This window comes from Gouania willdenowi, chromosome 21 (genome assembly GCF_900634775.1).
Source record: "Gouania willdenowi chromosome 21, fGouWil2.1, whole genome shotgun sequence".
NCBI lineage: Eukaryota > Metazoa > Chordata > Actinopteri > Blenniiformes > Gobiesocidae > Gouania > Gouania willdenowi.
In genome coordinates this window covers 3,573,305-3,587,182 of record NC_041064.1, presented here as the reverse complement: position 1 = coordinate 3,587,182, position 13,878 = coordinate 3,573,305, and the positions used below count along the sequence as shown (strand labels likewise).

The following is a 13,878-nucleotide window of genomic DNA, read 5'->3' as shown; positions in this document are numbered from 1 at the left end:
GACGAGTTATAGGAAGGTAACTGTATATTATAATAAAGGAAAAGGTAGACATGCACATACAGTAGTTCAGATATGGGCCACTGGCACCCCCCAATGTAAACGCTTAAAAAAGGTGGAAAAATACACAAGATTACTAAAAATAGACAAAATAACAGAAAAATATACTAAATGAAATTAAAATACACAAAGCGGGAACTAAAACAAACAAAGTGCAAGAAGAACATAAATCAAGCAACAAAAAAAACACTAAAACAAAACACACAAAATGACAGAAAAATCTACAAAAAACAAAACAAAAACACATACAAGATTTTACTAAATGATACCAAGAACACTCCAGCAACAACCAAATGATGAAAATTACACAAAATGACAAAAAAATATAAGCAAAAACTATAATAATGTTTAGATTGGTTAGATATTAAATGCTAAAGTGAATCATATTTTTGTGTGTGATAAAAGCTAGCAGTAGTTAATGATCATAGAGTAGCATTATTGATCCCTCAGTGGGGAAATGTTATGTATTTCACTGCATTTATAACAAGGAAACGTTATGTAACAATGTGCAGACTCAGTGGGTCACACACCCTGTAAAATAATAAACATTAGTGGGACCTTACATTAACCAGGACACTTGGTCAGTTCAATGTGGTTTTTGTGTCCAAATAAAGGTTAATGAGAATAAAGGAAGGTGAAGGATGTTGTGTTTAGGAGCAGACATAGTAGGGAAACTATATGTGGATTGTAGTGACTCACTACTGCACAAAATAAAAGAATACAAGCAGCAACATGACGTTAGCAACCACAGCTACAAAGCTCCCCTCCACCACTGCAGTAACCCCCGAAGAAGACGGCTCCCCTACGCGCATGCGCTGTCCTGACGTCCTTTCCGCTCTCTCGACGCCCAGACGATCGTTCCGGAGTAATGGCGGCGACCCGGGGGCCTTCGTCAAAATGGTTTTTCACACGGGAGCAACTGGAAAGCACGCCATCCCGCCGGTGCGGGGTCGAACCGGACCGTGAGCTCTCCTACCGACAGCAAGCCGCCAATCTGATCCAAGACATGGGCCAGAGGCTCAACGTGTATCCTTTTATAAACAAACTTATGAGTCCGCTCGCTTCAAGCCGACATGATGCTAGCTATGCTAGGCTAAGCCTGCTATGCGGTCACTTTTAGCTCAGTGCAGAGAGTATTATCCTGCAGCTGTGCTATTACCTTATTCACCCATGTGTTCTGATAATGGTAGTGTTACTACACTCGTATAACTATATGTGAAGTTGTGGTGTTATAGCCTTATTTTCCTCTTAGCTAAATAGTGTGCTAGCTAGGGCGTTAAGACACTAGCACGCTAAAGGCCTTAGCTAATAGCTACAGATAGCAGCTTCCCGCGGCTTATAAACTTTCAACTGTTTTTATCATTTAGCTCGCTAATTGAATATACTCATTTGTGTACTGCAACTGTTACTCATGCTATATATTCAGCTTAAATCGTTACATTTTATTTTAATTGCAGACAAGTTCCAAAGAAGCGTGAAAATCAACAATAAAAGCAGCAAAATGTTTCACTCGAATTTTCACATTTGGTGCTAAATTCTGTTTTTCTTTTGGTCGAAATTGTATTTTTAAACAATAATTTTGTTTTTAATTACAAGTATCAATGTTTTGGTTTTTTTTTAAATTATCTTCTACTAAAAGTTCAAAGAACACGACTATCTACTTTACTATTTATTATTTTTAAATACTGTTTTTTTTAAATAATTCTTCCTGTTAACTATTACATGGACTATCATTACATTTTATTTTATTTACAGGCAAATCCAAAAGAAGCTTAAAAACTAAACATAACAACCCTGGATCAACCTGTCACTGTGAATGTTCATGGACATAATATTTTCATTTAAATGTTCACCTGCACTACTGCACTATTATCTTATTATTATTATTGTATTTTTATTTTATTTCATTATTATTATTGTTATTTTATTTAGTTTGCGCATATTAGTCTAGCTACTCTTATATTTATGTTTATACTTCTTTTTTTATTTATTTTTCTTTATTCTAGTTGATTGTTATTATTTAATGTTACACTATCTGAGAGAGCACAGGTCACCAAGACAAATTCCTCGTGTATTCATACACTCTTGGTCAATAAAGTTGATTCTGATTCTGAAAATCAACAATAAAATTAAAGTCTCGATCAAATGTTCACGTTTGGTGCCAAATCCTGTTCTTCTTTTGGTTAAAATTGTTGTTTTATACATATTACACAATTTTATTAATATTCTGTGCTGTTCTGTGTGTTAGTGATAGGATGTACATCAACAAACAGTATGTTTCCTTCACTTTGCTTTTTCAGATCGCAATTGACAATAAATACAGCAATTGTTTACATGCATAGATTCTATATGAACCACTCTTTCACCAAATTTCACAGGAATGTAAGTATTTTTTAATACCTGAATGTACTCTGCTACTAAAAGTTCAAAAACATGTTTTCTGTCTTCAGTTGCACTAATGTATCTACTTTACTATTTATTATTATTTTTAAATACTATAATTTTTTTTTTTAATTAATTTTTCCTGTTACCTATGACTTGGACTGTTAAAATCTTCCAGTGCATTTTTTTTATGTCTGTCTGTTGCTGTGAATTATTTTGTTAGATAATTTATCATCCACCATACTAATTACCTAATCTCTTCTCGTATCTAGCTTATTGGTTTATTGTTATTGTTAAAATATTTTTGTATTCATGTTTTTTATGTTTTGTGTATTCCTTTCTGCACAGGATAAATTGTGTGGTTTGTTTATTTTTATTGTCTTCTACTCCTAGATAATATCTCCTACGACCTTATTCTTGGCGGCAAAAGTGGAGGAGCAACCCCGGAAACTGGAGCATGTGATAAAAGTTGCACATGCTTGCCTCAATCCACAAGAATCACCTTTAGACACTAAGAGTAACGTAAGTCTGTGTACCAATCCTTACTTTTTAACTTCCACTTTGTCTCAGTGGTTGATGGTTTTTGCTGTGGATTATAACACTAGTGGTGTTACTACGCTAGTTCCCTTGCCCCGCTTCAAAGGGTCTTGTATTAGTTTGGCCCCTCTGGTGGTCACTTATTGGTGTATAACCAACACTGGCACCTGACAAAGGCTTGCCCTAATGGTAAAATGAGCCTTTTTTATTACAATCATCAGATGTTAGGGGGGTTAGAGTAATAGACTCATTACAATTGTGTTGTAATGACTGTCTATCAAACTTCAGGCATACCTCCAGCAAGCTCAAGAGCTGGTGATACTTGAATCCATAGTGCTGCAGACCCTGGGTAAGTAGTGGTGACTGGAGTGGATGGCTTGAGAGCGCTTAAATTTATCATTAAGTGTAACTGGTTAAACATTAATAATACGGGAGCATTGCTATTGATCATTACTGTTTTTTGTTTGTTTTGTTTTTATTGCAGCTTCTTGTCAACTGAAACCTCTTTGTTATCTTTAGTGTGGATACCTTCAAAAAATGCAATTGTCCATGAATCTTGTAAAGGTGACATGTCTTTCTTTTTGACAGCGATAATAACAAACATGTCATTAATACAATTATGGGATGGGTAAATTCCACAATAACTTGTCCCAACTGTATGTGGTGGAAATATTTCATCACTTACAATTCAGTATTAATCGTAATTAATGTTAATATTTTCTAAATTTCACTTCTGAACTGTGATGTGCAGATTCTTTACGAATTCACCATAAAAAAATATATATATATATATCAATACTAAACCATACAATCTACATCCTGATATATTGCAATATCAATAATTATAAATCTTGCCTTTACAAGTGCTAAATGGTATGAAATGCTATTTATTTGATTTTTAAAAAAACATAATGGTAACTGTAATTCAAGTACAAATATCAGAAACTAATGGTATGTTTATCAGACTGTCAAATTACATTTTTCAAAAAAGTTTAACTTTTGCTTCTACAACAGATTCTGATAAGTTTTTAAATTGTTAATAAAAAAATTAACCACCTACATCTATAAAAGTGTCCAGTATGTTTTATGAAAATAAAGTGCAATGTAATTAAAAAAAAGTAGGAACAATTAGTTTAAACTGGCAAATAAGGCTCATGACAAATCGTGACTGTGGTTAAATCGGCAAAAAAAACTAATAATAAGCATGAAGTATGATGACGAGGTTAAAAGTGATTCATCATATTTCATGGGTCAACATATGCGAAATTAGGTGTAAAAGTAGTGAAAAGGGTTCATAAGTGCTGAAAATGTCTTGAAATCGGAAAAAATGTGCAGAAAAGGCATCGGAATTTGGAGAAGTGGCAAAATTGGGAATAATGTCGCAAAAATTCATTAAATGGAGCAAAAAATATGGTAAGAAAAAGCAATGAAAATAGGTTAAAATGTGGCCAGTTTTGTGGAGTTGAAGAAAAATAAGCAAAAATGGGCTCAAATTGTTCAGAAAATGTTCTTAGTTCCCTAAATGTATCTGACGACCCCCTCCCAGTGTGTCACTACCCTAAGATTGAGAACCCCTGATGTAGATATTGCATGTAAATTACGAGTATCGCACATCACATATTCAGACGTCTATAACTGACTAAATGGTCCTTTAGTCCAACCTCAGAATGACATGTCACCTACCAACTGTGTCTGTGTTGAACTCACCTGTCGTGTATTTTGTTCCAGGCTTTGAAATTACTATTGATCACCCACACACTGATGTGGTGAAATGTTCCCAGCTAGTGCGAGGTAGAGGCTTCCTTCTTTGCTCTTTGTGCCCTCTACTCTTGTTTGTCCCACCACAGACATGGGTGGGCATGGGGGGGATGAAGTCTTAGTGGTTAAATTCTATCTCAGCCACATAATCTATTCTTTCCATTTTCCTTTTTTTTTTTTTTAAATTGATTGATTGAATGCCATAAAGGTAAAATGACAACATTTGCCAGACACTGATTGGGCCAAGACTGAGGTTTGTTCTTTCCCAAAAATAAAAAGTATTTTGAATGAAATTCCCTGGGCTATCCTCAATTGTTTTTGACTTGTTGATATCACAGTAAAGTTAGCAATTTATATGCTATTGTTTTAGCATAGTGAAGCTCTTATCTTAAAAGGAACCAAAATGTGTCGAGTTTTCCCACCAGATTTCCTGAAAGTGTTTCCTTCCCGTTTTTAATTTGCAGGTCTTGTCTTGGCTCAATAAGTGTTGTATAAAATGCATAACCAATGGTAAATGTTGAGCTGTAAATCATGATAAACATATTTTGTGGTTTGAAGGACTTCTAATGAGGTTTCTTGTGATTTTCTCTTCCTTTTTTTCTCTCTTGCAGCAAGCAAGGATCTGGCACAGACTTCCTATTTCATGGCTACCAACAGGTTGTTATCCTGCCCCTCCTTTGTTGCACTTTGACTGCACACCATAGCTTCCTGTAATGCAGGGTACCCTCTCAGTGTCCAACGGGCCCTAGTTGCGCTGGTGGTGGTTGGGACGCTTGGCCCCTCCCCCTGAGCTCCCCTCCTCTTCATCAGAGGCAGGTGGACGCGGTGGCTCGTAGCGTTACCAGCCCCAGCCGCAGTGCGGTGTATTGTACAAGGGTCCATGTGTTGGCACGGATGGGTTGAATGCAAAATGCGAAGTGTAGTGGTGCGCTTGAAAAGCCACGTGTTTGTTTGGTTGCGAAAAAGTGCATAAATTCTAAAAGAAAAGACGCTCTGGTAGCCTGAGTAGCTGCTAAAGATTTCACAGATGTAAACATTTCTCGTAGAGCTGTTTTCGGTAAGTACCACTGATTATTTATTTTGTATTTTTGTTCTCATACACTTATTTGTTTGTACTGCTTTTTTTTGTTGAAGAAATGTTATTAATTATTGATTAGTAGTGCTGGGACTTTATCGCATTAATTGCGATTATTTAATTACCAAAAAATAACGCACTAAAATATTATTTTAATTCCAAACAGCGCCTCTCATTACGTGAGTTCCCGGTATACCCATACTACTGATGCACAATCACAACACAAGAAATGGGAGAACTTGAGGAGAAATAGTTGCTGTGTTTTGTGGGCGTTACCCAACGCATGGTAGTTACCCCCCCCCCCCCCCAACTCATTAATTTTAAATGTATCGATTCATTTATTCAGTTTGTTTTTGAGATTATGAAGAACACTGTTTATATTGGACGGTGATTATGGGTTACAAAGCAGAGGATGCACACAGTAGAGCTGAAAAAAAAAAGACCCTAGCCCGACAGAACACGGCACAAACTGTCCGACTCAAATGAAGCCGATGTCTCTTTATGTTCGAACACATTTCAACCAGACACCATTCACATCTGTGCGTGCGCATCTAGAATGATCCGCTGCGAGTAATAAACATGACGATTAGCTTCATGTGCCGTTGCGTCTGATTAAAAATGCACTGTTTTTATTGGATGGTGATTATGGGTTACGAAGCGGATGTTGCACACAGGCAGCATCAGGGGCAGCTAAGTAGCTGCAGGGGTCCTCAGGTGAACACGGGAGCGTCCGAGCAGGCGAGAACTCTGAGCTTTTTCAGTTGCTGTTTATTTCATGCCACAGATATTCAACTATTTTCCACTGTTGAGTTTCCACTTCTCAGGAATGTTCTGGACTAAGTGATGTTAAAAATCAGGAAAAGCATGAATATAGCTTAATTGAATTTACAAATTATGTTGGCACTCATTTATTGTGTTTATTGATTCAGTCATGTACCAAAAATCCATTTAAAATTGAAAACGTTGCTTCTCGTGTCAAATATTGTTATGCGATTGATTTAGATAATTAATTACAAAATCTCTAATTTATTAGATACATTTTTTTCATCAAGTCCCACCTCTATTAATTAGTAATGTGTCTTTGATCATCTTGAACACTTGAAGTTCACTTTAACTTTGCATTATTTTGTCTGCATTCTGGTTAGATTTAACATTTTCTAATTCTTTAGATTTTATAACAGTTTTCACAATATGAACGTGTCTATGATCGAACACATAGCATTTCTATATTCCCCTACAATCTAATGGTCATTTATTTTCATTGATAGTTAGAATATTGTGGAGATCTTTTCCAGGTTCGTGTCTACTTCAGAGGAAAAAAATGTCCATCACGACTTGTAAATAATCAGCATTGTTGTATTTTTAATCTATGTTCAACAGGTTCACATGACAATGTCTGGATGCTGGCGCTCATGGTGCTAAATGTGTTTTTAGAATTAGGTTCTCAGTTTTTTCACATTCATTTTGATTGAAAATTAATAAGAAAATGTCAACCAAACATTTCAATGATTGAAAAATATATATAAATATTCAAAAATATTCATTCTTTTAGTGGATAGTCAGACAGACTCCAGACATTGTAATTTTTTGTATTTTTATTTTTAACTTAATAGATTTTTTGCACAATTTAAAATTTTTGATGCCAAATAATTGCCAAAATTTTAATTTAAATGCCACAGTGATGGTGTCTATTTTGATTCCTGAGTGCAATTTTGATTTACTTGGATACAAATGTCATTGTTTGACTATTTGATACTTGTTTTAAATCTGTATTTTGTTCATCTTTGATGACAAGACAACTTTAAACGACTCATTAATATTTTTATGGAAACAAAATACTGTTTTTTATCCTTGTTTTGATCTGGTGTTGACGGTTGATTCATGGAGAGCTTTTTGATGATTCAGCTGTTATATGGCTTGTTTTAAAGTAGATTTTTAGTCTCTATTCCTTTAAGGTAGCCAGTGTTTGTTGTTAACATATAGTTTTACTTTGGCATTCTCCAACAGGAAGTTAATGCTGTCTGCTCCTTCTGTGTTTCTCTGTTCTTTCTACATGTGGGACTGACTCTACACATCAAACCTTTACACATTGGCCACGCCCCTCCCAGCCTACACCTCACTACCTTCTGCCTCCAGTACAAGCCCACGGTGATCGCCTGCGTTTGCATCCACCTGGCCTGCAAATGGTCCAACTGGGAGATCCCAGTCTCCACTGATGGGAAACACTGGTGGGAGTACGTGGACCGCTCCGTCACCCTGGAACTGCTAGACGGTGAGAGACAAATCCCCATAACTTAATATTAATGTCAGTAATTGTTTCAGGTTTCTTTTCAACACACGTGTTGTGTGAAAAAGTAAATGTGCAAAAAAGCACCCAATATTACAGGAAAATGCACTACCAAAATGAGTGTATATATATATATATATATATAAGAAATGGCAGGGAAATTTACTAAATGATGACATATGCACAAAAATGATTCCAAAATTAGACAAAACAAACTGAAAATGACAGGAAAAAAACACACAAAATGACTAAAAACATACAAGACAATAAAAATACACAATATGATGACAAAATGACACCAAAAACCCACATCATCACACAGAAAGATGGCAATATCATACAAAACTATTTGTTCTTTTTGCTTTTTTTTCATATATAAGGCATGGGCAAGTGGTGATGACTAATGACAAAATAACCACTACACACAAATGACTCTAAAAATCACAAAATGACTCATAACACACACAAACAAATCCAAAATAACAGGAAAAAACTCAAAATGACTTATACAACACAAATACATAATGACAACAAAAAAACGACTACAACAGACCAAACTCTTTGATTTTTCCTGTATTACTGCTGTGATTGGTCATTATTCTAAATGCTAGCATGAATGTTCCTAATGTGACCCTTGGATCAGATCACATCTTTTGGCCCCCGCTGTCGTAACAGTGTCTTCCCTTTGTTCTACATCTTTTCAGAGCTCACCCACGAGTTTCTGCAGATCCTCGAGAAGACGCCGAGTCGACTAAAAAGAATACGCAACTGGAGGGTGAGCTACGTCGTATTTGTTTAGCATAGAGCTCTAATTTACTAGAGATTTGGTGATACTGGGGTGCTAAAGTCTTTTGTCTTCAAGGCAACGCAAGCGGCCAAAAAGCCCAAGTCTGAAAACTCCAACATGACGGACAACTCTTTCTCTGAGCCATCGATGCTGCAGGACCAAGGAGACGTTTCTATTCCTGGGATTTCATCTTCCAACCCCAGCTTCTCCAAAGCAGCCGCAGCCTTCCCCGTCCCCCTGCCCGGGACCTACAACCCATCTAGCAGTAGCGAATGGCCCCAAGGGAGTCAGAGCCAGGCTGCATACTCATTGGTCTCCATGAAGCAAGAACCAATCAGCATCCCCCTTCATGACGCGCTTTCCTCCCAAACCTTCACCTCCTCGTTAATCCAGCACACGCCCATTAAGACTGAGAAAATGGATTTGATTCCAATCAAACAAGAAGGAAAAGGAAAACTGAATCAGCAACCTCAGTTTTCTTACCCTACGTCACAGCCTTCCACACCACAGAAACTTTCCTTAGATAAATACAGGGAGAAACACGTCGCAGAGCTTTCCGTTTCAGCGCAGAAACGACGGCACGAGCAACATGGAGGAGACGGCGACGCGTTGTCGTCCTCGTTCACCTATGCACCCACAACCACCACCGCCTCGCCCATGAAAATCAAAGTCCCCTCGTTATCATCGAGTCACGACAAACGGCGGGAAAAAGGAACGCCTAAATTCCACGTGGCCGTTCCGAGCAGCAGCAGCAGCAGCTCCCAGCTGGATAAAAGCGGACTCAGCAAAGACGAGCTCAAGATGAAGATCAAGTTGTCTTCGTCAGAACGCCACAGCTCGTCAGACGAGAGCATCGCAGCCGCTAACAACAACAAGAGCAAACATTCCAGTCCTCTGGTGAGCAGAGAAAAACACCACAATCGCCACCACAAGCACAGCCACGCCAACAGTGGGAACGGCCGAGGGGGAGGCTTCGAGGGACCAGCCGGAAGTCTAGGTCAGCTCATCCGGGGCCACATGGACGGATCTTCCTCGCTACTCGTGTCTTCAGGAGCCTCGTCGTCAACGCGTAAGAGGGTGCACGCCGACGTCGGCTACAACCACCACCCTTCATCATCGTCATCGTCTTGCTCCAAAATGAACAAAGTGGCCAAGGGTGGCCCGGGTGCTGCAGGTACCGCATCTTCTTCTCCTTTCCCCGTCTTTCCTCCCTCGCTCCTCACCTCCACTGCTCTGTTGGGATGTAAGGATATATGCTGAAAAATCTATGCAAATTACTAGGCCAGGGCAATATATCGAGATTCAAGATAGAACGTGTGTGTGTACGGAGCCGAGTGACGGGGAGAGAGAGAGGTCTGATCACTTCTTTTCTTTCTCACTCCAGCCGTACGTTTACAGCACTTATCATAGACAGTGCCGCATTTTTTTAAATGATCAACTTACGTTGTTACTAAAGGATGAGTTCACACAGAAAGTAGTTAAGGAGTAGTCAAGGAGTTAACCGCTTTAATTTTGCCCCGGTAAGTTGAGGAAGCCTCCGCTGCAGCTGTCTCACAGTGTGAAGGATGGGCTGCTGCCTCTGCTCCACAGACAGTGAAGGACGGGGGAGTTGTCGCTCGAAGTGTTCAAGTTTTTCAACTTTGAGCGACTCGGTCGCGCTTGACCTGGTCGCTCAAATCACGCAAGTCTTGAGGGGAGATAACTTGAGGTTGTGTCATTTCCATTGATTTGAATGTAATCTAGTCTCTTCACGTAACGACAACCCATTCAACACATAAGCGCTTCTGGACATATAATCGTGTTTAGGCACTCAATTAATTTTTTTTTAGTTGCGAGATTAAGAAAATATAATTCTAGCATCAATATCAAAAACAAGTAGTATGTTTATCAAACTGTTAAATTACATTTTTCAAGAAAGTAAATTTTTTATCTTTTACAACAGATTCTGATCCTTTTACGTTCTTCAATTATTATTTTTTTATATCTATAAAAGTGCCCAGTATATTTTATCCAAATAAAGTACAATCATCTTCCATCTAAAATACATTGAGGAGTGATGTAGTTTAACAAGGTCTGATGGTGCGTTCACTGACACCTCGTGACTGGGAGTATACATGCTATTAGGGGTGGGCGATATGGGAAAAATATCACAATTTTTTTCTCTGCGAAATTACGATCACGATTTTTTTCATTCAAATCATTTAGACTATTTCAAGGTTATTTACCAATTAAAACAAACCAAATCACCTACTTAAAGTCATCGCCCTAAATGGAAAAAAGGAATAAAAGATCATTTAGGACAAGGTAATTATCAATTTTTTTTTTAATTGTATGTAAGCAATTTATCAAACTGGTTCCTAGTACAATTACCATCAAACAAAAAGGCTGACAAGTTATTTTAGTCACACACAATCTTTTTACTTTAACTAAAGTGGTGTAGCATTAGCATCACTTGCTACATAACAAGGCATCATATCAGTCTAGTGATTTCTGTTTGTTATTGAGGTAACACATTAATAAAATCCTTTAAGCTTTAAGCAGTGTGAACACCTCATTTCACACAGTTTAGACAATCATATCTTTTACAAGATAAAACGTTACTGCTTTGGTTACATTAGGCCTGGGTGATATGGACCAATATTCACATCTCTATATTTTTCCTCAAAATGGCAATAGGTGATATAAACTTAATTTATTTTTTTTATCAATAGTTTTACAAGAAAAACAATGGTCAAAGTCAGTGAAGAAAAATGCCACAAAGACCCTTTTATTAATCACTAGCAGCACAATAACGTTTTGTATCACTTTTGACTTTTTCCTTCATTAAGGCTGAAATGTGATTAAATTATGTAGTGTTGCTTTTTCAGGGCAGCTCTGAGTTGTTGAAAGTAATTTTTAAAGTAAATCACATTCAGGACACTAACTCTTTAAGAATGTGGAAACAGCCCCGTTAGCTACAGCAGCAGCTCTCTGCTACAGCGCAGCGACAGAGTTAGTTATAGAAGAGAAACACATGCAGTGTTCTCAAACATCAGTGCTTCAACATTCAGAACTAATGGAGTTTAACAGATAGTCGCTAACACGGAGGAAGCAGCACAGCTAACTCTGTGTCCATGCACCATTGGGTGTTCTGTGTTTGGACCACAGACACGATGCAGACACGGCACCACAAGGGTTAAAATGTGAACTACAGACAGGTCTACGATCTCTGTGATTTGGGAGATCGTCGTCATGTTGTAATCCTTAACGATCTTAATGTCGTCAGATCGCACACCCTTACGTGCTATGCATATGTTAGCGCAATTTAATAGTTTTTTTAATTAAAAAAAAATTTATTTAAAAAATTTGGACAATACGATAAACAAGCTGTGAAATATCGCGATATATCGTCTAATCGATTTTTTCCTTCCACCCATATATCCTTCCAGCTCTACTGCTGATGTGTCTCATCTGGCTTGCAGCTCTTTTGCTAACCTCCCCCTTACTTCCCTATCCTTGTTTCTCTTCCTCTCAAACCTGTCGCCCGTAGGTGGGCTGCGGACCTCCCAGCAGTACCCGCCTCACAGCGAGTCGCCACAGGAGGTGGGGGAGCAGAGACACTGACTCCACCTGACAGACGGCCCTACGCCAGCACACTGACACCATGGCTACAAACTGCCCCCGGACTCAGACCGTGCTCCCTTTCCTTTAATAAGTGCCCTAGGAAAACAAACCCTTTACTGACTGAGAGACAAGCCGAGTCTGAAGGAGAGAAAACCTTTCCTCACTCACGTTTGTTGCCGTGACTACAGTCTCCGTCTATCTGTCGCTGCTTTGGTTATTCTTCCTCCATCATCGGGCTGTTCGGAGCGTGCATGTGTGTGCACGTGTGTGTGTGTGAGGTGGGCTATGGTTGAAGTGTGGCCAACACGTCTCCAAATGAAACAATAACAGGTATTTGCAAAAAAAAAAAAAAAAAACACAGGAAAGAAAGAATGGTGCAATTTATTTGTATTTTTCTTCCCCTTTTTTAGTTTTAAAACAAATAATTTAATTTAATCACATTGTTGTGATTGTATGGATTAAGTTTTGACTTTCCATTTAAAAATGCCTTTTAGGGTAAAGTTTGATTTAAAAAAAGACTTAGTTTTGATTCCTCTCTATACCCACAACAATAATGCGTCTGATAATGTTTTTATCATCAAAGGGACTTAAAGAGAAGTGTTTGTTTATTTTGCTGTTTACAGGAGAGAAAAGAAGATGAATATACATACATTTTTGTATGTTAAGAGTTAAAATAACAAAACAAAACCATATACCTTGTCTACTCAGGTTCAGCTGCTTGTAAGTATCACCAGATAAAAAATATACATGTACAAAGACTTTATGTTGGTGTGAATGATTGTTATTAACATCTACAGCCTGTTACTACATTAATAATAGGCATATCAACACTTACCAAAAGATCCACAGCTCCAGGCCAAAGGTTGTCTTCCTCACGTCTTAGTGTCACATTCAGATAAATGTGGGAGAATAACAGTTATTTGTCTTTCCTTAAACCTTTAACGTCTGTAATCTATTGGAAGATCCTAATTATGCTTTACATCCCATTCATCAGGTCGTTAGCGAGTATTCAGTCGTGGGGTTATGTCGACACCCTATGAGTTTTTTTGGGGTTGATGCAGCAGTCGACTTTTTTTCTGGTTTTAATTTCAACATTGCAAATAAACGCGACATTTGCTGCTACCCTCATAACGTTGATTCTGGTTGTCATTTTAACGACTAAAAGAAAAGAAACAGAATGTCTCCTGGTACTATTTTATTTAGCCATTCAGAGGTTTTTTTTTATATATATATACATTAGTAAAAAATATTAGTTATCAAGAAAAACATTAATCAAGTCAAAGATCATTATCTCAAGAGAAAAATAAGAGATGTAAAAGGTTGAAATTGCCACTAGCGCCAAAGTTTGTATTCATCTCCGCTGCAAGGACGTTGTTTGAGAAGTTTCCTGCA

General features: G+C 37.8%; 2 protein-coding genes across 5 annotated transcripts; both read left to right on the top strand.

Annotated features, from left to right (window-relative positions):
• Positions 1-883: 883 nt before the first annotated feature.
• LOC114454814 (cyclin-T2-like) lies at positions 884-8,055 on the top strand. Of its 4 annotated transcripts, XM_028435588.1 has the most exons (7): positions 884-1,083; positions 2,358-2,439; positions 2,833-2,961; positions 3,265-3,325; positions 4,705-4,767; positions 5,346-5,791; positions 7,918-8,055. In XM_028435588.1, exons 1-6 carry the CDS (start codon positions 926-928, stop codon positions 5,423-5,425), a joined length of 573 nt encoding a protein of 190 aa, XP_028291389.1. In that variant the 5' UTR covers positions 884-925; the 3' UTR covers positions 5,426-5,791; positions 7,918-8,055. The 4 variants fall into 4 exon arrangements, with proteins under 4 accessions (XP_028291389.1, XP_028291390.1, XP_028291392.1 ...); XM_028435589.1 differs by lacking the exon at positions 4,705-4,767; XM_028435591.1 differs by lacking the exons at positions 3,265-3,325; positions 4,705-4,767.
• LOC114454813 (cyclin-T2-like) lies at positions 7,949-12,842 on the top strand. The gene is made up of 4 exons (XM_028435587.1): positions 7,949-8,081; positions 8,801-8,871; positions 8,959-10,057; positions 12,413-12,842. Exons 3-4 carry the CDS (start codon positions 9,001-9,003, stop codon positions 12,484-12,486), a joined length of 1,131 nt encoding a protein of 376 aa, XP_028291388.1. The 5' UTR covers positions 7,949-8,081; positions 8,801-8,871; positions 8,959-9,000; the 3' UTR covers positions 12,487-12,842.
• The last annotated feature ends 1,036 nt before the right edge of the window (positions 12,843-13,878 follow it).

Coding starts and splice junctions, on each gene's coding strand:
- LOC114454813 (XM_028435587.1), top strand. CDS start 9,001: ATGACGGACAACTCTTTCTCTGAGCCATCGATGCTGCAGGACCAAGGA. Junction 10,058..12,412: donor GGGTGGCCCGGGTGCTGCAG/GTACCGCATCTT, acceptor TGTCGCCCGTAG/GTGGGCTGCGGACCTCCCAG.
- LOC114454814 (XM_028435588.1), top strand. CDS start 926: ATGGCGGCGACCCGGGGGCCTTCGTCAAAATGGTTTTTCACACGGGAG. Junction 2,440..2,832: donor TCACCAAATTTCACAGGAAT/GTAAGTATTTTT, acceptor TTCTACTCCTAG/ATAATATCTCCTACGACCTT. Junction 2,962..3,264: donor CTTTAGACACTAAGAGTAAC/GTAAGTCTGTGT, acceptor ATCAAACTTCAG/GCATACCTCCAGCAAGCTCA.